The sequence below is a fragment of the Lygodium microphyllum genome, chromosome 4 (assembly GCF_053477565.2).
Source record: "Lygodium microphyllum isolate KBCC chromosome 4, Lygodium_microphyllum_v1.1.10, whole genome shotgun sequence".
Taxonomy (NCBI): Eukaryota; Viridiplantae; Streptophyta; class Polypodiopsida; order Schizaeales; family Lygodiaceae; genus Lygodium; species Lygodium microphyllum.
In genome coordinates, this window is record NC_141138.1 from 81,650,470 (window position 1) to 81,677,597 (window position 27,128).

The 27,128-nt window shown below is 38.7% G+C and overlaps 1 protein-coding gene across 1 annotated transcript; it reads right to left on the reverse strand.

Annotated features, from left to right (window-relative positions):
- Positions 1-16,113: 16,113 nt before the first annotated feature.
- LOC148037232 (ABC transporter B family member 13-like) lies at positions 16,114-24,391 on the reverse strand. Its single transcript, XM_087676162.1, has 11 exons — positions 23,444-24,391; positions 23,145-23,199; positions 22,884-23,059; positions 22,586-22,786; positions 20,756-21,015; positions 20,346-20,662; positions 20,014-20,237; positions 19,538-19,917; positions 19,011-19,456; positions 18,686-18,927; positions 16,114-18,565 (listed from the first exon to the last, which is right to left on the reverse strand). Exons 1-11 carry the CDS (start codon positions 23,972-23,974, stop codon positions 17,327-17,329), a joined length of 4,071 nt encoding a protein of 1,356 aa, XP_087532288.1. The 5' UTR covers positions 23,975-24,391; the 3' UTR covers positions 16,114-17,326.
- Positions 24,392-27,128: the final 2,737 nt, after the last annotated feature.

Sequence of the window (27,128 nt, forward strand, 5' to 3'; positions counted from 1 at the left end):
TTGAGAATACTTTGATGATTTTTTATGATTCTGCATGTGATCTATCGGATGAATGTTTAGCTTGGAAAAAATTTTCAATCTTAGAAAGAGAAGAATATAAGCATAAATTAGCTTAATGGAAGTGAAGAAGTAGCTAATGAAGATTGAAATAAAGAGTTAAAATAACAATGATAATATTGAGCAATGAAGGGTCATTGTAGTGGCTCTAGTACCTTTTCGAATAAAATATGCCATTTGGAGAAAAACTCCATGATCGAGAGACAATTTAGTGATTTTTTCTATTGGATTTCAAGTGACTATGTTGTATGAGTGATTCAGAGAGAAAAATAGCCATTTGAGATATTGAAACTCTGTATTTTTGTGAGAAAATGAGAGATGAAGAACAATGAATCACTAATGAATGAAGCTTATGTGATCAATTCCATTCAATATTGAGTAGATTTTTTTAAATCATCGATGCATAATAATGAAGACATGTTGAAGATTTTATGAAGACAAATCCATGGGCGGATTGTTTATGATGCTACATGAAGATTTGTTATTCCTATTGTTGTTTTCTCTATTGTGGTCTCTTGAGGAATGAAAGGTATGCTTGTTGAAGATACAAGAGAGAATTTCTTATAGTGTTTTCCTCATTTGCTTATTTTTCTCTAGAGAACTCCATGTTTTGGTGTGTACTCGGGGAAAACTGCCATCAACAAGCATCTATGAGAGGAAGGCTGAAAATGAAAGAAATTGCACTGCTGAAGAGAAAAAGAAGCATAAAATATTATAAGATTCTAAGAACTACAAAAGAATTGGAAGATTTCATAAGCAAATTTTCTTTTTTTAAGAGATTCATTCCCCAATGGTGAGATCACAATTATATCTTGATATAGCCCTTGTATGATGGACTATTCCCCCTATTTATTATAAAAGCAACGTAGACTTGCATTTTAGTGTCAAATTATTTGGGAGAAAATAAAAGAAATAGAAATAGAGAGAAGGAAAATCAATAGAAGAAAAATAAAGCTCTAGGAGATCGTGAAGAAGCTCTAGGAGTCATGGTCAATGAAGGTCCATAAGAATAAGAATAAAAAGAGCTAGGACTTGCTCATGGATGCACAATAGCACGATACATGGGATTCCTAATGCATTGACAACCTTCTCTTCATTCAATTGGCAACCCACTGGAAGCTAGTAGATAGAGTATTTTTCACAACCTATGCCATTGAAACCCTCCAAAGTTGGTACTACCAAAATGATGGTAGTATATTAATTCTTAAAAGAATGAATTTTGATACCTAGAGAACACAATACCTTTCCCTCTACAATCACATGAAAGCGGAATTTAGAGGGATGGGAAAAGAAAGAAGTGGAAGAAATGTTGGCAAGAGAGTCTTCCAAAGACTAGAGCCAATATGTTACCCTTTAGTGAAACACCAACAAATTGGGTGGAGCCAAGTCCCTAATGAATGAAGTGATAAAGAGACAAGCATAAGAATCCATCTAGAGGTATGTGAAAAGACAAAAAGAAAAATTAAAAGCTAAGAACAAGAAAGCAAGAGAAGCCTCCTTTGATGCCCTTATGGAACTCCTCACAAAAGTCCTAATGTTGAATGAAGATTCCCTTTCTAGCTAGATCCATCCTGAAAAAGTTGTTGATAGGTTAGCAAATGTAGTCCCATGGCAAATTATCAAGGGAGTATACAATAAAGTCCCCAATCTTTATGCAGTTGAGTTCATGTAGTATGGGTAGTCAACAATGCTAGAATCCCAAAGCATTGGTCGGTATTGTTTCACGTCACTTTGAAAGGCAATGTATTTTAGTGGTATGAGAGACAAGCAATGGGAACTTTCAGCACATGGGACAAAAGGTGGGCTTTCTATGCTAAAGAGTGGATGTAGGAGGAGTTCATGAAGTTGAGTCATTTCTCTAGAGAATGAGTGGAAGTATATGTCTCTAGAATAGAATACATACTGAAGAGATAGTCCACCACATATGGTTCCTTCCCTTTAGCTATTTTAGGTAGGTAATGTTGAGAGAGAGAGAGAGAGTACGAGAGAGATACACAAGACATGCTCCCAAAAGAATGATTCATATTGATGTAGAGTTAGTATACATAGGTGAGACCCAAGTCAAGTGAGAGATGATACATATAGTTGTAACATCCCCACTCAAACAAAGGTCTCTGTGGCTGGGAGTGAAAAAACCCTTGGGGAGAAGAAGGGAAAAACCCGAGCCCCTACACATACCTACGATACAAAAATGATTTACTATAAAGTTTTCTTGAATACAATGATACATGCCTCAATCAGTGAGACAAGAACTTGGAACAATACCAAGTGCATGTCTTAATGAACTAAAGCGAGCTTCACTACGAGCTTTTGTGAAGATGTCTGCAACCATTTGATCACTGGGACAATGCTCCACCACAATGGAACCTTTCTTGACTTCATGTCGAACATAATGATAATGAATAGCAATATGCTTTGATTTACTATGTTGTATATAGTCTTTGGTAAGACTAATAGCACTTTGGTTGTCACATCGAAGAGGTGTACTAGATGATGAAGGATGTCCCAAATATGCAAGTAGTTGTCGAAGCCAAACTAGCTCGCGAGTTGCTAATGATGCAGCAACATATTCGGCCTCAGTTGTAGAAACCGCAACGCATTGTTGTTTCTTGCTGGACCAAGAAACCAAACATCCATTTACAAAGAAACAATTCCCACTTGTAGATCGCTAGGATAAATGTGAACTTGCCCAATCAGCATCTGTATATCCAATAAGGTCAAGAGAAGTAGAAGAAGATAAAGAAGAATCCTCTCGACGACAATAAATAAGACCAAACTCCTTAGTACCCTTGAGGTACTTAAGAATACGTTTTGCAGCACTCCAATGAATAGTGGAAGGGGAAGAAAGATACTGTCCCAAAAAGTTAGCTGCAAATAAAATATCTGGTCTTGTGTTTAAACCAATAAATTAAAGACAACCAACAAGATTAGCAAAAGGTTGATGAATGGCTGATTCTTCATTGCGTGTTGTAGATGTACCCTTGGTAGAGCTCGAAAGAATGGGAGTGTTGGCAGAGTGCGCATTTGTCAACCCAAACTTCTTAACAATATCATTAATAAACTTTATCTGGCGAAGAAGAAGAATGCCTTCTTGTCGGTGTCATTGAACTTGAATACCCAAACAAGAATGTATCTCACCAAGATCCACCATTTCAAATGCAGTCGATAAAAGCTTCTTCATAGCATCCAAGAAAGCAATATTATTTGACACAAGAATAGTATCATCAACATATAGAGCAAGAATAATAAAAAATTTGTCCTCCCTTTTGATGTAAATATTTGGGTCAACGAAACATGCAACAAAATCTTTAGATGTGAGGAACTGATCAATCTTAATATACCAAGCACGAGAGGCTTGCTTCAATCCATATAATGCACAATGAAGCTGGCATACAAGATGCTCCTTTCGTGCAATCATAAAACCTTTAGGTTGCTCCATATAGATTTCTTCTTCAAGATCTCCATTGAGAAAAGCCGTTTTAACATCCTTTTGGTGAATTTCTAGATCAAATAGTGTTGCAAAAGCCAAAAGCATACAAATAGCTGTGGAGCGCACAACGAGAGAAAATGTTTCTTGATAATCTACTCGTGCAATCTGCAAGTAACCTTTTGCAACAAGTCATGCTTTGAACTTATCAAACAAGCCATCAGCTTTGGTCTTGGTTTTATAAACCCATTTACATTTGATAGGAACACGATTTGGGGGGAGTTCAATAAGAATCCATGTACCTTTGGAGATTAAAGAATTAACTCAGCTTGCATAGCTTCTTGCCATTGATCCCTTTGAGACAAATTAATAGCTTCCATATATGATATTGGATCCTCTTGGACAAACATAGCATCATCAAAGACATCATATTCAATAGAATAGAATCCATGCTCTATCTCAATAGGAAGATCGACATATATCTCCAAATTTTCATCAATCTTCTTTGGAGGTGAAGGAGGTTTATGATCATCAAAATTAGTAGACTCACAAAGCAAGTAAGGAAATGCACTAAGCAAAGACTGTGTATCATCTGAAACGTCTAACGCGACCATGTGCCACCCATAGTCTTCTCATCAAATATAGCATCACGACTAATGATAACCTTTTGAGTAGAAGGATCATAAAATTTGTAACCTTTGGAATGATTTGAATAACCAAGAAAAATAAACTTCAAACCTGGAGGATCCAACTTGTGTCGAGTGTCCTTGGGCACATGAATATAAGCAATGCAGCCAAATGTGTGAAAGTGAGAGACTGAAGGTGTCTTCCCTGTCCAGATTGTTATAGGAATTTTACCAGCAAGTGCAGTTGTTGGAAGATGTTTGTGAATAAAAACGGCTGTTAGAAGTGCTTCAGTCCAAAACTTTCAATACAAACTAGAGTGTATAAGCATGCAACATATAGCATTAAGAATAGTGCAATTTTTGTGCTCAGCAATACTATTTTGCTGAGGAGAATAAGGAACTGTAAACTCATGATGAATACCTTGATCCTTACAGAAGTCATCAAATAGATTGGATACATATTCACCGCCATTGTCACTGCGAAGAGTCTTTATAGAGAATCCAGTTTGAAGCTTCACACTTATCTTGTATTGTTTAAATATAGATAAAGCCTCGGACTTATGTCGAAGAAGATAGACATGTGTGTACTGTGAGAAATCATCAATGAAAGTTATAAAATATTGATATTGAGACTTTGAGGCAGGAAAAGGACCGCAAATATTGGTATGAACCAAATCCAAGAGAGCACAGGAATGTGATGAACTAGACGTGTGGAAAGGCGAATGATGGTGTTTTCCAAGTGCACGGTACTCATATATTCCCATGGGTGGATGAGATTTAAGATCCATACCTTGCAGAAGACCATGACGATGAAGATCAAGAATTTTGGCAAAATCGGAGTGTGCAAATCATTGATGCCATAAATTGCAATCTGCATCTCCAGGGGTAATAAAAACATTTGCAACCATATCGTTCAATGATAGCTCAAATAGATTACCATGTCGAGGAGCCACTGCTATAGTATGTCTGTCTTTCTCTATACGACATTGATTATGATCAAAGCCAACAAACAAACCGAGATCAACTAGACAAGCAACAGAAAGAAGATTTCTTTGCAAATCTGGAACATTAAGAACTCCTCTTAATATTCTAGTGGATGAAACAATCCCCAGCTATAAATCCCCCTTTCCTTTGACTTGACAAGTCGTATCATCTGCAAGGTAAACAAACTTCTTGATAGGAAGAGAATGCTAATTGTGAAGCCACTGCGATTGGTATGTCATGTTTCCAGTGGCAACTGAATCAACGATGAATAGAGAACCATCATGAATATGAAGTACCTTTTCTGGAGAGATATCATGATGGACGAAATTGAGCTCCTGATGAGTATGATCATCATCAGTTATAGTTTGTTGAACAATATAATCTCGAGAATGTTCTTCATCATATCTGCATTTATAACAACAACAAGATGGATGATCTGTATGTGCACAATCACGAGGAAAACTTTTGGACGAACGAGGTTTCTTTGTAATAACTCCATGCTCCTCATCATATTGACGTGCCCAGCAATCAGAAGCCACATGGCCTTTCTTATCACAATAAGACCAATGTTTGTTAGGATAAGCAAGACGAGAATATTTACCACCTTGATAAGGGCGTCCACCCTGCTGAAAACGTGAAGCGGGACGCTTGTGAGTAATAAAAGCAGCATCAAAATCCCTTTGTTCACAAGTGACCAAAACATCATTAGATTTTTCCAAATGATGCTCATGACATTGAGAATATTCAATAAGAGATATACATGCTTTGTCAAAGTGGATATCATCCTTATTAGACAAAATAGTGATGATATTGTCATATAAAGGATCTTTGATGGTGTGAAGAAGTTGAGTAACAATCTGATTTTTAGCAACAGAGCGCTGGCAGCACCAAGCTGATTGATAATGTCTTTTAAAAGCCTCGATATGATTGTGCAATAGAAGTACCAACCTTATATTGAAGATTCTTCAAATGAGTTTGGAGATATAAAATTTCGGTGACTGATTTCTTCTCAAACATTGAGATAAGATACTCCCAAACAGCATGAGAGGTTTCCAGATGAAAGACATCCAACATAAGTGAGTTAGGAAGTGTAGACAATATATAACGACGAGCCACTTTGTCACGAAGAATCCAATCAGTATGATCAATTTTCCATTGTTCAAATAACGGGCCATCAGTGATCAGAGAATTGTCATTCATCACAACAATAGGTTGAACTGAGCAAGACAGGTCGCCCAAAACAATATCAAATAATTCATCACCTTCAAGAATTAGCATCATCTTTGCTTTCCACCCAGGAAAGCCTTGTCCTTGGAAGAAGGGAACCGAATGTTGGCTAGATGGATATCTGTTAACAATTACGCAATTGGCCATGCCTGTATCTCGAGAGAAAACAAATAAGATGAGATTGCAGAATCTGCAAACCATGAACATGACGAGCGTAGTTGAGACGCGTGACAATCAAAATAGGGAGATGCACGTAAGAACGACGAAAAGTATTGAGTGACTAAAAAGAAATCCCGAAATAGAGAAACGTAACGTGCAAGACGAGATGACGCGTATAAGAAAAGTGCTATTTCGGTCAAACAAAGAACATGAACGAGAATAAAACATCGCTAAAAATAGCAAGATGTTTGCTTGTTGTAATCAACATCATTAATAAAGACAAGTGATTAACAAACTGTAATTGGGGATTAACGAACTGTAATTAGAATTACAGTTTTAAATAAAGAATTGCGGATTCGAGCAGAATTGTTGTCTTGAATCCTGAACTGTCATAACTTTTGATCCAGAACTCCGATTGACAAGCGGGTTTTGACAGGATTCGAGAGCACGACGAAAGACAAAATTAACTAATACTTCTACTTTGAACAAGTTCATGTATCAAATCATCACTTGTGCAAAGAATTCAATCAAGTATAAACAATGAAACAACTTATCTTCCTTGTTGTTGCTACACATCCATAGCTCTGATACCATGTTGAGAGAGAGAGAGAGAGAGAGAGTACAAGAGAGATACACAAGACATGCTCCCAAAAGAATGATTCATATTGATGTAGAGTTAGTATATATAGGTGAGACCCAAGTCAAGTGAGAGATGATATATATAGTTGTAATAGGTAAGAAACCATACCTTACTTATGCATCTTATTTAACATTAAAAATATGATGTGACAAAATCTTTCATGCCAAAGTATACTTGTGCTCACACTAATGATGGTTATTAGAGAATTCAACTTATTACAAGTTGTTCCTTCTTTCTCCTTTGCTAAACAACTTTGTCAAGAACTTTTACACCTCTTTTAGTGAATCTCACTTCATGACCAATATCAATTATGGAAGCAACTAATAACCAACCAATTTCTCTTGATCTCCCATTAAAGATACAACAAATTTGAAGTATTTTTGAGTTTTTTTTGTAAACTATCTAAGACTTTGAAAATCTTTCTAATGCAAAACTCACTTAGAGATCATCGCTAAATGGTTTCTTGACTATTTGTCTTATTCCCGTTATTGTTAATCCTAAATAGAGAAGGTTGCAAAAGAATGCAAAATCTTTTGTCAAAGTATAAAGTCAAAAAATGGTCAAAGCAATCAAAGGTAAGCAAATGAGTGTTACATGCAATGGCATAAGGGCTTTGTGAAAAAATGCATGAAATACCTAGTGTACAAATTGAATAAGGGTATGTATGGGCTTAAGAATGCACCCACGGAATAGTACCATAAGCTTGATGCTTTCATGCATTCACAAGGGTATTCCCATAATGATATTGATCCTTGTCTATACACAAAGAAGGCCTATGATGGTAGCCTTATTATCTTGGTACTTTATGTTGATGATAAACTTATAGATGGGACTACTCATGTTGAGTTGGATGCCTTAAATACCTAGCTCAAGAAGAGATTTGAGATAAAAGACATGGGATAAGCCTCACACATACTTGGTATGTGTTTTATGTATAACCACTCTAAGAGACTTCTTTGCTTGTCCCAAAAGGAGTACATTCACAAAGTACTTGAGCAAATCATATGCAAGATGGTAAGCCTATAGACTATCCTTTACCTTCTCATGTGAAGGTTAGTTATGCAAATTGTCCATATTGTATTATGGGAGGGCTAGGATGGCCAAGGTTCCATATGCCTCTGCAGTGGGTAGTTTGATGTATGCCATGATAGCCACTCACCCTAACATATGATTTATATTGGGAGTTGTGACATGCCACGTGTTTGCACTTAGCATGCAACATTGGGATGCCATGGATGGTATCATGAGATATCTTAAAGATAATGCAAATATGTGCATTTGTTATGATAGCCAAGATACAAAAGTCATGGGTTACACTAATTCAAATTATACGGAACATATAGACAGTGGAAAGTCCATTTTTAGGTATACCTTTATCTTTATTGGAGATATTATCTCTTGGATGTCTAAGATTGCAAGTAAAGTTCAATCAAGATGGTTGCTTTGTAGAAGATTTCAAGAATGTATGTAAACTCGTCGCAAAAGGTAAGCATATGAATAGAATGTTTAACTTGGATATAAATGTAATTGACCTAAAGGCTACTATTTTTAAGTAAGATAAGTTGTGGTTGATATTGAAATTTGGCATAAAGACATTGATAATATAAATATGCAACACTCGAATAATATATAATCACGTGAAATTGTGATAGGCTGTCTAAGTTTAAAGTGAGTGATACGTAGAAAGTATGTGAACCATATCACTTTGAAAAAAAAACATGGCATTCATTTTCTCATGGTGAATATGTGACCATGCATTTACTTAATATTGTACATTCAAATACGTGGGGTCCTACAAATATTGCACCAATGCTTGGATGTAAGTATTATGTAATCTTCGTTGGTGACCATACAAGGAATCTATGGGTATATTTTATGAAGGAGAAAAGTAAGGTGTCCTCTCACTTTTAGGATTTTAAGAATATGGTTGAGAAACATATAGGTGTGTATATTAGTGCCCAAAATTAAATGGAGGGGGAGAGTACCTCTCCCATTAATTCAATAATTTTCTAAAACAATATGGAATTTAGAGGCACTTCATGTGCATGCATTCTACATAGAAAAATGGTTTTGTTGAAATGGAAGAAAAAACACATTGCACTAATTGCACAAATCTTGATGGTGGCTGGAAAGAACGTGCCTTATTATTATTGGGTCAAAAAAATCTCTGCAACTATGTATATTATAAACAACACTCCCATTAATGTAGTGCATGATGTGACACTAGAGTAGAGGTTTACTTGTAAGAAACCAAATTTGTCACATGTTAAAGTATTTGAATGCATTGCATATGTACATGTGTATGATGACTAAGAAAGAAGTTAGACCCAATGGTTGAAAAGTGTGAGTTTGGTGGATATTCCCTTGAGTAGAAGGGCCATGAATGTCTTAATCCGATTATATGCAAGATACAAGTGAGTAAATATATCATATTTAATGAGATGAGTAGTTGGTATATTTTTGAAAAAAAGTTTATTGTAGATCATATAGAAGAAAAAGTGATTGCATAAAATTCAAATCCACAGTCACAAATGTTGAAGGGGCCAATAGACTCCTATTTGAGTAGATCTATTGAAAGACCATGGAGTGTAGGTTATATGCAAATAGCATGCCCACAAGTATAGAAAATGTATCATAAAAGGGAAAAGAAAAAGTGTGTGAGTCACTCAGTGTGCCAAATGTTTATGCAAGTTACTCACATATAGATGGTGTTCAATGGCTCAAGTTAGAGTATGGATGAGAAGTTTGGGATTCTAATTTTTTGTACACAATGTGAGAAAATCTAGGGTTGATGGAAAGGCATACAAAGTGCTCCAAAGGTGTGCAAGCTAGCTACAATGAAATATTTCATGGAAATGTTAAATATGATGGTTATTTTTCTCACCATTATCCATATATGCCAGGCATCCAAAGTGCTCCAAAGGTGTGCAAGTTAGCTACAATGAGATATTTCATGGAAATGCTAAAATATGATGGTTATTTTTCTTACCATTATCCGCATATGCCAAATGTCATAAAACCCATTGACCCCACTTGTTTTGAGAAAGTTGTTAGTCATGTGCAATGGGAGAAATCCATCGATGACAAAATGGCTACATTGGATGTAAAACCAATGTAGAATTTAGTGTCATTACTTGAGGGAAAGAAAGCTATAGGTTACAATTGGATTTTATAAAGTAAAACATAACATCAATAGAAGAGTGAGAAGGTATTTAGGAAGGATGATCACTAGATATTATGCATAAACTTATGGGATTAATTATGAGGAGATATTTAGTCCAGTGGTAAAGATGACAATTGTCAAAGATATCATTGCTATGGATCTAGTAAGGGACTTGAGTATTGCATCAAATGGATGTAAATAATGCCTTCTTGAATGGTGAGTTGCAAGAAGAACTACATATGGAGTAGCCTTAAGGTTATGAGAGCATGGTCCACCCTGATTATGTGTGTAAGCCATAAAGCCTTGCATTGGCCGAAATAGGCACCGAGAGCATGGTGTGACAAGGTAGCACAATATCTTATCTCTATTAGTCTCCATTTTGAAAATATAGATCACTCACTTCATGAGCATTAAAGTGACTAGGGTATTATTGTGATCAACTTATATGTGGATGATTTGATTGTTGGGGATGGTAATGTGCAATATGTGATGCATTTTAAGCAATTTGACATGAAAGATTTGGTAGAGAGGTGGTTCTCACAAATATTGTACATCTTACATATGTTGATGACATATAGTATGGATGATTGTAAGCCAATCTTGGTATGATTGGATCAAAATGTGAAGCTAAATGCCAATGTGGGTGAGATATTGGAGGATCCCACAATGTACAAGAAGAGGATGGAAAGTTTGATATTCAGTACTATCACCAAGCCAAATTATAACTACACAGTTGGTTTGAAGAGAGTTTATGAAGGTGAAGCCTCATTTGGATAGTGTGAGACATAACTTACAGTACCTTTAGGGCACATTGGATTATGATATCCTTTATAAGGCTCATTTGGTCGTGCAGTTATTTGGTTATTGCTGCGAAGCAGAGCACATGGCAAAACTAGCAAATCAAATCTCAATCATAAACAACTTTATGATACACATAATAGAACTTAGTGAAAAAATCTAACAAATCAAATATCTCAACTATTAAATACAAACAACATTATAATACATAAGAGGATTTGAACAACTCAATAGATTGAGAAAGACAAGAGAAAAACACCGGGCCCAACCTCCCCAAAGTCATGGTTTGCCATCCTTAATTATATATTATAGTTTTACATGGATATTTGCATTCATATATTATATATAATTACAAAGAAAGTACAAATATCAATTAAAATATAGAGTTTTAAGAGTCAAGAGGTATCCTATAACATGTTGCAATTGCTGTAGAAAATTCTATGCTCTAAATCTTGATGTTTTGACATCACCATCGCGTCCGAAGTATGCCAAAACCCCCAAAACGACTCTTGAAGCTTTGAATTCTGATTCTGGATGCGGGAGAAACAAAAAAACTCTATTTTCATCATGTTCTCCTCTTTTGTGCACGATCCTGTTGCTTTTATCAAGAAAGCTAAAAAAGCCTTCTAAACTTAACCACATTAAGAAAATAGCAAGATATTCCATAAAGAAATCTTATTTCAATAAAAGCATATCTTAGATCTCATATTCTAAAATAATCTATACTAAAAATAAATAAACTAACATAACTAAGAACAATGATATAATTATTACTAAAGAAGTTTAAACTTATAACTTACAAATAGAGTAATCATTTTAATAGTGAAATTACGCTTGGACTTACGCTAACGCCAAGTGCTACCCAAAGTCACCGCTACGTGCTCTACACATCAAGTGAAACATTCATAATTGTTTATAAATAAAATATACAAACAATAGTGAATACCTAGCCGTCTTTAGCTACAAATAATTAAAATAGGTTGGAACACTGTCCTAGTCTTAATTTAATTCGAGTGCACTCTAAAATCATAAACGTCCATTAATCTAAATATGTATTTTGTGGAATCACCCATGTGCACATTAAATGGATTGATTTCTAAATGAAATAACTGCTTTAAACCGACATGTTGTGCTCTGGATTTGCATTGTCTCAAATCTGACGCCCAAAAAGGACAGGCATCCTCGTTAACTTCTCGCACATGGAATCCACCTTGTGTAGAGTCCCAACAAATACAAATAGTTTTATAAAATCCACTGAAAAATCTCACGGAATCCACCGTGGAATATGCCTCTTGACTAAGTTATACTAATGCAAATTGGGCAAGCATTGTATCTAATAGGAAGTCTATTTAGTGGCTATGTGTTTTTCTTTAGTAGTGGGGCTATGAGCTGGAGCAGTCCAAAATAAAATATTGTTACATTATTGAGTATAAAGGTAGAGTACAAGGGTTCTATTTTGATCATATGTGAGATAACTTTGCTATGAAATCTAATTGATGATTTGGGAATATATATATATATATATAAGAGTCGTCATTTATTGTGACAATTTGAGTAGCATAGAATTGGTAAGGAACCTAGTGTTTCATGCACATATGAAACACATTGAGATTCATTTCCATTTCATTAGAGAGAGGGTCTTGGTAGGTGACATTAATCTCACACATGTGAGCACATAGGAACATATTATTACAAACATTTTTACCAAGGCTCTAGGACAATAAAAGCTTCAACAATTTTGAAGCTTACTTTGAGTACAAGTCATGGAATTGAGCTTGAGGGGGAGTCTTGAGATGTCAATCTCAACACAAGTTGACACTCATGTACTTGCATGACCATTTTTGCATTCATATTACTGGCGTGTTCTGTACCTACATTGGCATATGCTTCCAATAATACTTTACAACTAGACATCACTCGAGTTATGGGATATAATAATCTTGCTAGTAACTAATGTGTTCACACTATTGGTTGATTGTCATTGTGAAAAAGAAGAATAATAATAAGAAAAGAAAGAATAGGCTTTCAACTTCTTATCTTGAGTGCATTCTTTGTGTATTGTGTGTAACTTGCAAGAGCTCAATGCTTCATATGAGCATAAATTCTGCATGCCACCCTCCAAGTATCTCTATTATGATGATTATGCCACAAATAAATAAGATGTTGATCCTCACTAAACATTCTTACTAAATCCTTAAATTTGTTACATAATTTGTAGCATAACCCACTTCTCCCTCTCACCACTAGTAAGCCCTCTTATCACTCGTATCCAAGGTCATGTTCTAATCCTTGAACTATAACATGGGTTTGTCATCCAATTTATTGATTTGAAAGGGCCCTTGGATATCCCTATTTCTAGAAACATGTGAAGCATATATTGACACTACTATAATTTTTTCACCTCCCATTGACATCTCTATTACAACTAACAAGCCTTTTTCAAACAAGCTTGGGGAACAACTCCTCAATTAGGATCCCTTTGCCAATGAGACATATTTGAATTTTAAATATATTTGCATCCTCTTCACCGATCTTGAGTCTTGCAAAGCTGGCATATTAGGCTTGTGCATCCTCATAATTGCATGGTCACATCCTTCCTTCTCTCTAAGTAGAGTCCTCTCACATTCGAAAATGTTAGTGTGATTACATTGGATGCTTGCTCCATGCTAATAATAGGACTCTTCAAAGAGTTCTTCCTCCCATTAATAGTTGTATAGTAATTTCAATCAACCAATGGAAGGCTAGTCACCTTATTAATGGATAACTTTGCTTTAGATTACTTTATCTTCCCCTTCTCTTTATCTCCATTGGTATCAATATTTTCTTTTTATTCACAATACTACTTTCTTTTGAAGGCACAAGGCCCCTACCTTGAGGCCTTTCCAAGTTGCTTTCCAAACACCTTCATGTTCTCTTTCGTCTTCTTAACATTCTTTTCAACCTCGTCCTCTTCTGTCTTGGGTCTAGAGCTTTAGTTTTTTGTCATATATAAACCTTCTACTTTCTCATTGATGTCCTATTTAGCTTCTTCAAGTAGACCTTGTGATCTTCTTGGATATTCCTTAGCAAAATATCCATACCAAAAGCACCAAACATGAACTAAAGGACTACTTCAAAGCTATGTTAATCATAAACCTCAATCTATTTTGGTGGCTTTGAATGCTTAAACCATAGGATGCACACTTTTTGTTCTGGCTTGAGATATTGGTAAATCTAAGAAGGTAAACCATACAAGGCATTGGTGTTGTAGCACTACTTCTGATAAAAAGAATACATTCTACGACATGGTGGAAATAAGATTTACTTTGTATGCAACAAAACTAAGCAACCCATACAACTCAACACCCAATCTTTGTATGCAACAGAGCTAAGCAAAGCCATGGAAAACCCTTTGCCAACAAATCTATGTTGTTGCAAGTTTTCTATACACATTGAAAGGTGGCTAAAACCTAGTTATTGAACTCCTTGGTATGCAACCTTCCCATGAAGTAGAAGAAAATTTATAATACAACAAAATCCATGAAATGTTGCCGTGTGTGTGTGTGTGTGTGTGTGTGTGTGTGTGTGTGTGAAATGCTTTAAAGTACTTCCTTGTTATAGCTACCTCCATTTTTTAATGCTCATTAGGCAAGCTTTGCCCACAATTGATGCTTTTCTCCACCTCTGCCATATCCAAGCCAATGCTACGAGCCGTTGTTGCATAATCCATATTCCATGGCTAATACATTCCAATCACCTCATTCTCAATCTCCTGCTTCTTTCCATGCTCGCTGTCAGCTCCATCCTCACTAGATTCTGGTTCTTCACATGCTAGTCATAAGCCCCAACCTCATTAGAGAAACCTCTTCTCAACAAAGTTCTTGCATGCATGTAGGCCATGGAGCCATCACATGTCAAGTATCAGGTTTTTCTTTACTGGTCTTAAAGACATTAATGTCACATTTCATCCATAGTGCTACAACTAGTTGTTTCACCTTGCCAACTCAAAAATTCTACTTTCAACAAAAATTGTTGAAACATTAGCAAAATTTGGACCCATTAAGCAAACATTGTTTAAATGGTGTTTTTTATGAAAAGTTTTCCAAGGGGGGATATACACATGTTTGGAAGTGTAAAAATCACAAGGTCATGCCCTAATGTGTTACATACAAGGAGTTGCAAAGGTTTTCCACCCTTGAAGAATTTTATCTACTAATAGCCCAAGTTAAAATGGAACATCTTAGCGTGCTAATCTAGACTTGATCCCTCACCATTAGCGCCAAAGTTAAAAGGGAACATTTTAGTGTGCTAATCAAGACTTGATCCCTCACCATTAGCGGATAGCTCTAGATCAACTATCAACACACCAACAATTACAAAGCTCATGACTTATTTTGGGGACTTTAAAAATATAATAATTGTTAAAATAGTCATGTCTTTGTCCACTTATGCGAGTAAACTAGTTGTTCAACCCAAAATTCATTTCAAATGTTTGTTTTCCTTCTTCATCCTCCCCATTGTCTATGTCATTGTTCATAGTTTTCTTCACTTTAGTCCTCTTCTTGGGGAGAGGAAGCGTAAGTGATGTATTATTGGGTACTACTACACGCTTCTTTGTTCCCTAAGAGTTTGGAGGTTGTTGAGGCTTGGGCACTTGCCTCATGATGGTCCAAATTCTGACCTTGGGTAGAGAAGGATTGAGCCCCTTGCATATTGGTAGCTTGAGGTGTTGTGTAATGCAAGTGTACAAAACAAGAGCGATTGTTAAGCGCAACACTAAAGCCATGTGGCAATCTTGAAGCTTCTTTTGTAGGGGCAAGAAGTGAGGTGTCAAAGAGAAGATATGGTGCAAAGGAGAGTTGAATCCATGCTAGGCAGACCAAAAGAGAGAATGCAAAACTTGGCCATGACATGCGAAAAAGGGCCCCAAAATTTTTTAGCCGTCCAACATGTGTGTGAGCATACACTTTTCCATAGATTTGAAATTTGATTTGGCCATCTTAAGTTGGGACCCCTCTCTATTCACCAAGTTTGAAATCACCCATGTTTCAAGTCAAAATACATAGGGTAGCAAAGCTAGTAAGTTGCCGCAAAAAAATTGTGCCTATCGAAAAGGCAACAAATTTCTTCATTTCAACTTCTGCCATCGAAAATATACTTGCAAGGATTGACTAACATTAAGAAATTTTTCTCACTACAATTGATAGACTATATAGGGGCCATGCTTTATTCAAAAAATAGGTGACACTCCTAGACCAGAAGAATGACAAAACAAGCAAGCTATTCTAACAAATCAAAAGCTTTTCCGAAAGCATCTAGCCAATTGCCTCTCTCACTCAGAGCAGAAGCTAGTAGCTGTTCCTAAATACCCCTTCTTACCCTAGTGGGAAAGATTCTGTAATTGAACAGGCACAACAAAGTCGCTCTGCTCTTACGATAGCATCTGATTGCCACTCGAATATTTAGACAAGCCATTGCTGCAGTCGTTCATCCTCACATTCCTTTGCTAATGCAGATTCTGCGCCACATCCAGAGGGATCTCATTCATACATTGTTGGGCCATTGCAAGGTACAACTGCCCGTGCTTTAGACTTCACTTGTTCAGCTATGTTATATCTGTACTAGTTGCCCAGTACCTCTTCTATCTTATCTTTGTAGAGTGCTTTATTAGCTCAGAAAGAAGGTTTCATTCATCGAGATATCTTTGTAGAGTGCTTTATTAGCTCAGAAAGAAGGTTTCATTCATCGAGAGAGAGAGACTGAGAGACAGAGAGCGTAATTTGCAAACATACTGGTATGAGTTCTTTATCCTTGTTTGTGTATTCTCAAAATGAGAATGGGATTTCAAAATTTGTGGTATGATACAAGAGAATTTCTGCAACTTCCTCTCATAAAAATTGTATCTGCTTTTATGGAAATGCAATGTCCTTTCTATATATTGTGCATGCCATTTATTTTCATATTAGTTTCCAACATTATCCTGGCTTTGGAAAAGATATGCTGGTTTCGCTTCTCTCTCTGGGTATGTATAACGTGCCATTTGAACTTTGAAGCACCTGTCCGTGTACTTAAACTGTCCATGGGCAAGTCCATGGGCAATCAACAATGTTCTCCAACTTACAGAATCGAGTGTTCCTGAGTGGATGACAATGAGTATTGGCTTCCTTGGAGAAAAAGCAGTGATTACTATATGTTCCACTTTCCATAGAGCCAATAGTAATTTTCTTCCAATACGAATGAGCTTCAGGAGCATTTTCATGGGTGCCCTAGCCTACAGCTCTTTCAGGAGTTCCATTGGCATTGCCATCTTGTTGCAAGCTAATAAGGTGTACATACTTTCCTCCTGCCTTGCCAATGAGCTGATTGTGGCTGCCTTGTTCGACAACCTCCCCACCTTCCAATACAGCTATGGAGTCTGCACCACGGATGGTTGATAGACGATGAGCCACAACTACAGTTGTCCTACCCCTCATCAAGCGATTAAGAGCATCTTGTACCACCTTCTCAGACTCAGCATCTAATGCACTAGTGGCTTCATCAAGCAGCAGAATTGCTGGATCCTTTAAGACAGCCCTTGCAATTGCTACTCGTTGCTTCTGACCTCCAGAGAGTTGCAAACCTCTTTCACCTACATCAGTTTGATATCCCTGGGGAAGACCACTGATAAAACCATGTACATTTGCAGCTTCAGCAGCCTCAATAACTTCCATTTCCGTTGCATCATCATTTCCATATTTGATGTTGTCATAAATGCTAGTCGCAAACAGAGCTGGTTCCTGTTGCACAAGGGCTATATGCTGTCTCAGTGACCTCAGATTTAGCTTTTTGATGTCCTTGCCATCCACCAGAACCACCCCTGACTGAGGATCATAAAATCTCGCAATCAAAGCAATCACAGAGCTCTTTCCAGAACCACTTGGCCCAACAACAGCGAGGCTTTGACCAGCATGCACTCGCAAATTTAGATTGTTGAAAACTTGAACATCTGGTCGAGCAGGATAGCTAAATGCAATACGATGGAACTCAACAGTTCCATTCACTTCCCTCACTATTTCAGAATCAGGATCATCTGGATCAATCTCCGTTTTACGATCCATAATATTAAACACAGATGTCAGAGCTTGTGAACCCTTGACAATATCAGGAGCCATTGCCAATGTCTCTGCAACGCCAAATGCAGTCAGGATAAGTACCATGAATGCCTTCATCACATCTCCAAAGTTTGTTTCTTGCTTTTTGACAAGAGTGGATGCATACCACAGGGCTAAACCATAGGACCCATACATGCAGCATTGTGAGATCCCATATCCAATCCCACTAAGTTGTCCCCTCAAACAAAGTCTTTTCTTGGGGACACTTAATTCACGTGTAAACAGATCAACTACTTTTCCTTCAGCACAGAATGCTGCAACTGTTCGTATATTACTTACAGCCTCCCCAGCAACCATACTAGCACGGCCATAGGCTTTTCCAAGGTTCCCTCCAAAGCCCTTAAGAAATAATTGCTGCAATGAGGATGACAAGGAATGTGTTAGAAATGTGAACTCAATACAGATACAAAATAGGCCAATGGGAGTCAATGTTGGATTAGGACCAGAACATTGAAGGTTGTATTTCTGAATTACCTCTCCAACTGAAGCTGCAATGAGTAGAGGGAAAGTGGCAACGATCACAATGGTTATCCGCCACTCCAATACAAAAGCAATCGCAAATGCTGTAAATGTCAATGCTAAGTTCTGTGTAACTGTAGACATGCGATCTGCTACAGCAGCTCTTACCAATGTGGCATCAGTCGAGAGCTGTGATGCCAAAAGGCTGCTGTTGTTTGTATCCAGATCAAACCAACCGACTTCATTTCTCAAAATTGCTGTGATGACAGACCAAAACAAATCACTAACTGCTTCCACAATGTATTGTAAAATGTGTAAGAACAAAACAAAGTAAATTTACCGGAAAACATTTTCACTCTCACACGAACAGTCAACCGCTCTCCTGCCAATGTGAAGTAATAGTGCTGCAGTATATAAATGAATACAGTAGCCACAGAGGCACCAGAAAATATCAAGGCAATTTTTCGCACTTCATGTTTCAAATATGATTTGTCTGGATTGTAAAACGTAACCAGAACTTGACTTATAGCCAATGCAAATAGAGGAGTCTCTACCCCTGCCATGATAGCTCCTAGCATTCCCAAAATAGCATAAGGCCACTCTGGAAGATTCATCCTGAGCAACCTCCACATCGATGGTGCACTTGAGCTCCCCATCTGATGTCTCTCCAAATCAATTGGGGGATATAGGTCTGATTCACCCAGAAAAGAGCGCATGCTTAGTGTGCGAAAGCTCATATTCTTGGAGTGGGAGAAAGATGAAGCACATGATAACTTAGTTATGTCCCTGTAAATGACCAACTAAGACGATTAATGGAAAAACAAGCATGCAGATATCATCCAGGGAGATTAAGAGCCATATGCCCACCTTGAATATCTTGTTGAAGATGACACCTCAATGGAAGACCTGTTCATAGATGATTCTTGCAACTTCACAAGAGTAAAATACTCTCCATGTTCACCTTTGGAAATCAGCTGCTCATGAGTCCCTAGCTCTACCACCTTTCCAAGCTTTACTACAGCAATCATATCAGCATTACGAATGGTTGACAGTCGATGAGCAACTACAACAGTTGTTCTTCCAACCATCAGCTGATCAAGTGCTTCTTGCACTGACCTCTCTGAGGCTGCATCTAGTGCACTGGTAGCCTCATCAAGCAAGAGGACGGAGGGGTTTTTGAGCATAGCCCTAGCTATAGCAATGCGCTGCTTCTGTCCCCCTGATAACTGGACACCTCTTTCACCAACCTATTTGAAACATGGTAAAGATCCTCTCCTTACTTTATATCTAGTTTCTGCATGAGGTACAAACACTTCAAAAATGGCATATTGTCCACTACTGACCTGAGTATTGTACCCATTAGGAAGTTGCTCAATGAAAGAATGTGCATTTGCTGCTTTGGCAGCCACTTGTACAGCATCCATATCAGCAGCTTCACTGCCATAAAGTATGTTCTCTATAATAGTTGTTGCAAATAGAGCAGGTTCTTGACTCACCAGCCCAATCTGGCCCCTTAGCCACTTCAGCTGTAAGGTCTTTATATCACATTCATCAATCATCACCTTACCTACATTAACCAACAGTCAAGCTTATTGGTGTTTTAAATACGAGGTAAATCAGAACTATATGAAAAAACTACATAACCAGGTCATGTCTTGCTGGTTGAAGTTCTAACCAGATATTGGATCATAAAATCGTTCTATAAGTGATATGACAGTGCTTTTGCCTGAGCCACTGCCACCAACAAGTGCCGCAGTTCTTCCAGGTGGTATTTTCAAGCTGAAATTTTGGAAGATGACAACATCTGGCCTTGAAGGATAACTGAAAGTTATATCAGAAAGTTCTATGAGTCCTTCAACATGAGAAAGTATCTGTCCTTGCAAGAGATTAACATTGATGGCAGGCTTCCTCTTTATCATCTCTAAAATGTTATAGCCAGCAGCCTTGCCTTTGCCAAAAGCGGACAAGTTTGGAGCTGCCTGCCCAAGTGAGCTGGAAACAAACCCAAAACCCAAGAGTAACTACCATGATATACATACAAACGATACAGTTGACTACATTAAAACCTGCAAATCATGCCCTTACATGCCACTAGTGATCACATTAAGAATTGTCGTAAAAGCTTGACCTCCATTTGTAACCTTGTGCATGACCAAAATGCTGGCATACCAGAGCAATAAGGCCCAAGCTCCAAAAAGCAAACCATACGTACAGCCAACCCCAATTCCCTTGGCTAATCCACCTTTCTTCCCAAGCTTGAAGGACTTCTGCAAGGCTACTCCATAATTGTAAACAGTCTTTTGCTCTCCCACAAAGGAATACACAGTCCGCACTTGAGTGATAGCCTGAAATTGGTCAAGAGCTGTCAATACATTCTATCAACACATAAAATGCATTTAGCACTTGCTTTAGGACTGCTGAAGTGTCAGTTTGAGCCCCATTTTTTGAAGCGAAGAAGTTAGTTTCACCGTTTATGCAAGAGAAATGCTCCAGACAGAGATTCTGTAGATAGAAACCAAAGAATCAGATCATACTAGAAGCTCAAGTTCAGTAGTGGCCCACACATTACACCGGCAATGTAATAATTTACAGTTTTCTTTCCTGTCTCAACCACAAACAATAACAAAATTGGCATCACACTATTGAGAACTGAATTCTCTGTAAAAATGGGGTATTTTCCAGTCAAGTTGGTGAGCTTGAAAATTATCACCACAAGTTTGATTAACTAATTGCAAACAACAGCAAGCATCTGAAATTTTCCATGCAGGCCATTGAAGCTATTACAAATAGTCACAAAAGCTTCTTCTCTCTAAAAACTGTATCCTATCAAACTCTTGCACAGTGATTCAATGATATCATCCTTCATCATTGGGCGTTCTATTCATCTTTACTTCCTCGCTGCACTACTCTGCAGGAAAGCAAGGATTTGAAGGTTTGAACCAACATCCCTACTTTTGGGGGCCAACCCTAGTTACCATTAATCAACCCTCAAATTTTGGGCAGGGCATAGACTCGTTGCCACCTATTTTACCACTGGTTGCCATTGCAAGACAAAGTAAGGTGAAGGGACACATGGTTATAACTGGTTAAACATTCTGACTTGATACAGCTGCAACAGTAGAACCCTTACTCTATGCTCAGGTGATGCCCTCAAACCCGGCCTATCTAAAACTAAAGCCTTACAGAGAGTTGTCACTTTGCATGAGCACACATACAGTGCGGCTATATACAAACCATTTGCACAAACTGTTCACAAGTGGGGCAAAGCGTTAGGTTGCAGGATGTGCAGTCAAGTGTGATCCTACAGATCTTAACAAAAAAGATCCATACCTTCAATTAGTTGGAATGTGAGGCCGAACAGCAGGTCCAACAATCAGTAAACACGTGATTTTAGTCTCCACTGCCTGGTTGTCCTATAGGATATCTCTTCACTGTACTCGAGTGAAGCAAAGACCAGGTTCACAAATTTTACTAATTGGTCCCCCATGGTCTATCAATCTGTGGATTAAGTTCATTAACCTCTAACTGCATATAACCTTTCAATGGTTGTGTTTTTCAGCTAGGGTGAAGAGGCAAAGTTCCAACCTCGTGGTCAAAAAGATGATATGCATAGACAGTGACAATATTACTTTCTATACTTTAGATGCAACGTTAAGAAATGTTCATGTGTATAATCATGCTCCCAAAGCAGAGGTCACTTGCTGTCCTTGCTGGGATGGAACCTTGTATAAGCAATGTGAAGACCAAGCAAGCTAACCAACCGCTATATGAAACAAAACAACCATTGAGATAATTTGCAGGCAGACAAACATCACGGAAACATCAACTTGTCTTTCTCATTCTAGCAAGCCACAGGTACATACCTATGCCATAAAAGAGCAGGACACCAAAAGATCATGAAAATATTTAACTGACCTCTTCTGCAATCCTTCCTGCCTCAGCATAAGCTTTTTGACTCTTCCCAGTCAGCCCAATCATAATTGCAGCATATGTTCCTCCAGCTGCTGCCATAAGAGGGACCACTGCAAGTGTCAAGAGTGTCAGTTGCCAAACAGACGTGAAACCCACTGCAAAGCCAGCAATGAATCTCGCCATGTAATGAAGATAGTGCCCCATCTGTACAGTAAGACCTTTGAATCAGGTGTATACTCATGAACTGCCTTGTGAACAAATTTTAGAAGTTAAAATAGCATTCATGTAAGTAGAAACTCACCTTTTCACTGATTGCGTCCTGCACAAGTGCAGTGTCACTTGATATACTACTTATAATTTCTCCTGTGCTGGTTCCAATGTCAAAGAATCCCACATCTTGATTGAGCATTGCTTGCAAGTATCGAATTCTCATGCGCCCCGACTGTCGTTCACCTGTTTGCATCCAGCATGAAACCTCTGCCAGAAGAGGCATCCGTGATCATGAGATTTGGCTTAATGTGCAGGACAGAACATCAAGAGATGGTACATGGATAATAGTTACCTAGCCACCCCGCTCCCATGACTGCAAGCCCCAAGTAAAGGAAATAGAAAGCATACTGCAAGTGAATTTTCACCGTGATTAGTCTCTCATAAGTTTTTCACCTGGACTTGAGATTTTAAAATTTGACTGTGATCAGTCTCTTCAAATTTTCACCGACTCCAGAAGTGCAAAGGAAACAAGTTCAATATTTTTGTTCTAGAGGATAATGGAGAAAAGAAGAGCTATGGAGCAGAGAAAAGAAACGAAGCGTTGTTAGGCTATAAAATGTTTCAACCACCATCTTCCAAAATGGAATATACCTTAGCTACTTCGTTGGCCATTGCATCTGGGTCTTTGGAATGGGATCCAAAAGCATCAATAAGCTTGCCAAAGAAGATGAAGAAGACCGGAATTGCGGCTCCATGAATGCAAGCTCCAAGAGAGCCAAAGCACATGAGCACGTAGTCGAGTCCATCTGCAAAAGAGAAGAGCTTGTATAGCGGCACACTAGGGCGAGACTCTGGCTCCTTCTCACTGCCTTCTTCGTGGCCTTCCTCGAGATCTGCATCTGCCATCTCAATATTCCTGCTGTGCACTTCTTCTTGGGTCTGAGCAAACCCTGCAAAGTTTGAGGCTGCACCGAGCTTGCTTTTGGAGCTCTGGCTTCCAATCCAGCGGGTGTTGTGCGACTTCTCGGATGCAACATCGCTATAAGACTCGTGCAGTGACAGGTTTTCACTGTCAGTCATCGGAGTGCACAAGGAAGGGACAGGAATCTGAAAGGAATAAAAATGCTTGTCACACACAGCAGCAGGCTCGAGGAGACAGCGTAGACGGAATGCGCAGCACATATGCTACATTCAGAATCAGGAGAAGAAAGGACATGCTGTTGATGGTTAGCATGGGACAAAGTCTTGTCTGTGCTTCTCGGACAGCATGGCCAGCAAATTAAATCCCGTGAAGGATTAGGTGAGCCAGTGATGGAGTCATGGCTTTTGCGTGGATCCTAGATGGATCCATCAATGTCGCCTCTCTTCTTCCGCCTCTCATGACTTTGGCGTTTCCACATGTCGACAAGCTGCTTTCCTTCTCTCTCTCTCTCTCTCTGCACAACAACACTATCACAGTAAATACGTGTTGCGCCAATGTGCTCTCTCTCCTCCAGTGCCTGCGGCTCCGGAAAGGTGCTTGATCACCACCATTTCATTCGCTCCCGCGAGGCGCAACTCAGGGCCACCTGCGATGATGATCAGCTCCGGCACGTGCAATGTGTCCGCGCCCCTCCCCCCCCCCCTTTGAAAACCTACCCGAAGAGGCTTCCAGCAACCATCTAATCTCTCTCTCCTCACAAGGGAAAAGAAGGCCTCAGCGGAGTACCTGGCGGTGAGGTCAAATCCGTCGACGCCAAAAGCGTGACTATTCTGCGGGGCAGCCATTACTGCTCGCAAAGGAAAACACAATACAACGCCATGCCTTGCTTTTGTTTCTGTGGAACGATCAAATGCACCTCTTCCATGGCAACCAGAAACGGGAGAACGACATAATGCCTGTGACGCGCAGAGCTTCGCAGTGTGGCAGAGAAAAGAAGAGAAGCCTACATGGCGAACAAAACCGCGAACTGCATCCGACGTGGACGTGCCGCTTGCCAGCCCCGCAAAGATGCCGGGCAGCTGACGTATGCTATTCCGTTGACTTGCATCGATTGAGCTGGTCCCGCTCGACTACTTCAGTTGACTTCAGCCTTGCGAATCTTTCTCACCGAAAACATTTTGAGTAGCACATACAAAAATCTCAAACCAAAAGTTCAGTAGGGATTTTTTAAAATCAAATTACATGCATTTGTCCATTTTAAACCTAAAAAATTTCAAGGTTTAAACCTTGAAAATTTTTAAAGCTAAAAAATTTCAAGGTTTAAGGTTTTAAACCTTCTTTAAATTTTGAAAGATCTTTTTTGAAAGTTTTGCAATTCACTTTACATTGAACCTCGGTTTTTCGTAAGAACACTAATCTTGGTTCCGATTGCCCGTATTAGAGTGATTGAATGTAATATTTCCGTTGATAATATTTCTAACCCGCGTGATACTCATGCAAGGGAATTCCAGCATCAAAAATACTGACGGTGCGATTTTCAAATTATACACAACGTATCTTGATCTCCACTTGCATAAACGAGTCAAAAGGGGAAAAAAAAAACCCCGTTTAGTTACATGGGAACTTCCTCTTGGTAGGAGGCCAAAAAGGATAATATTGCAATTATGACAATTTTTTTTTGTAATTATCCCTCTTTCCCCCAACCGATGGTCGTGCTAGAGGAAAGGGAGGGGAGGCGAGATGACTGAGCATCCTTGCTGGAGCTCATGGAAGGGTTATATCCATGCGTAAGGCCGCATGGGGAGGGAGGTTCTCCTCCCTTCACCTATAAAACCCTGTGGGAGGGGAGCAAGGAAGGAAAAAACAAAGGAGCGTTACGCCGCCAAAAGAGAGCTACATAGTAAAGATTGCCGTGAGAAAGGAGAGTGTGGTGTATGGTTGTGAGGAGGGAGGAGGTGCTGCATAAAGCCGCCGTTGCTAGGCAGAGCGCCGCCTCTGATCGTCGATTGTGCCAGGCCATGAGGTGAGGAGCTGAAGGGCTTTGATCTGCCGCGTCGTTGCCAACAGTCGTCTTCTCTCCTTCCACGTGGGCCTTCACGACACCCCAGAAGCTTTAGAAGCTTCTTGGGAAGCTTCTAAAGCTCCCTTAGGAAGGCCCCCTTCTTGTGGGTTTCTATAAGGCTCCTTTCAAGTGGGTTTTATAACCCCCCTCCCCGGGATTTAAACCCCATTCCCGTGGGGTCCCATCCAAGCCCTTTAAAAGCCCATTAAGCCCCTTTTTTTTCCTCCTTAGGTTTCCCACCACAAGCTCCTAAAGCCCGAGTTCTAAACCCCTTCTCGTGGGCCTTTCCTATTGCCCTGTCAAGTGGGTTTAAAAGCCCATTTACCCCAAGAAATAACCCCCTTTCCCCCCTTTTTATTTTGTCATTCCATTAGCCGAGGTTCTAAACCCCCTTCCCTATTGCTCTCTCAAGCAGGTTCTTGTTACCCCGGGATCTTTTAAAAATCCCCTTTTATTTGCCTTCCCAAAGCAATCTTTTACACCCCTTTTTCCTTGAAGTTTAAGGCCTTTTCCTTCCCTTATAGCCCCGAAGTTTAAGCCCTTGCATCCCCACAAAGTTTTTTAAAAACCCTGTTTCCTTTTAAGTCCTTCCGTTACAAGCCTTTTAAATCCATTTCCTAATCGTGAAATCACTACTCCGAGGAGCAAGCCTTTAAGGCCTTCTAAAGCTCGATTTTGAAAGATGGTGGAATCGATCAAGGCAGCCGAATCACAAAGGGAGTTTCGCGTGCGAAAGAGATGGCTAAGATCATAAATCTGCGTCCCAGGCGAAAAGGCCAAATTCGCGATAGCCCCTAAGAAGCCACAAGGCGCAACTGCAGGAGGATCATCTCCTAACATCCATGTGGACATTTCACCAAATCCACAAGTCCAGGTTTTCTTCCTAATTTTGATTTACATCGTAATAATTCAATTGAGCATGATTCATTTACAAAAATTAGGATGCACTTTTTCGATTGAAATATCTTGACTAAATTAAAGGAAATAACTCCGATCAAAGAATCGGTCATTTGTATTATACGAATGAAAAAGAAGAGCATAAGATCTCTATGCATTCTTAGCAAGTGGTTTTTATGCATTGCAAAGTAACGAACTTAGATTATCTAATGACCATCTTTATAAAGTCAAAATTATTGTTGTACACTTCGATTATGCATGGAAAGATTAAATCACATGTCGCATTGTTGGGCATCTTTCCTTCGAAATGATTCATTAAAACAAGGTCGCTAATAATCCGTAGGAATTCGCAAGGCATGGAAATAGTTCTTGAGCTGCATGAAGTAGATTAAACCCTAGACAATTGACTTAAATCTCAATCAACTACGTAAATAGTTACGAGAGGTTTTGTAATT

Coding starts and splice junctions, on each gene's coding strand:
- LOC148037232 (XM_087676162.1), bottom strand. CDS start 23,974: ATGTGCTGCGCATTCCGTCTACGCTGTCTCCTCGAGCCTGCTGCTGTG. Junction 22,787..22,883: donor AGGACGCAATCAGTGAAAAG/GTGAGTTTCTAC, acceptor CTTACTGTACAG/ATGGGGCACTATCTTCATTA. Junction 20,663..20,755: donor AATGTGATCACTAGTGGCAT/GTAAGGGCATGA, acceptor GTTTGTTTCCAG/CTCACTTGGGCAGGCAGCTC.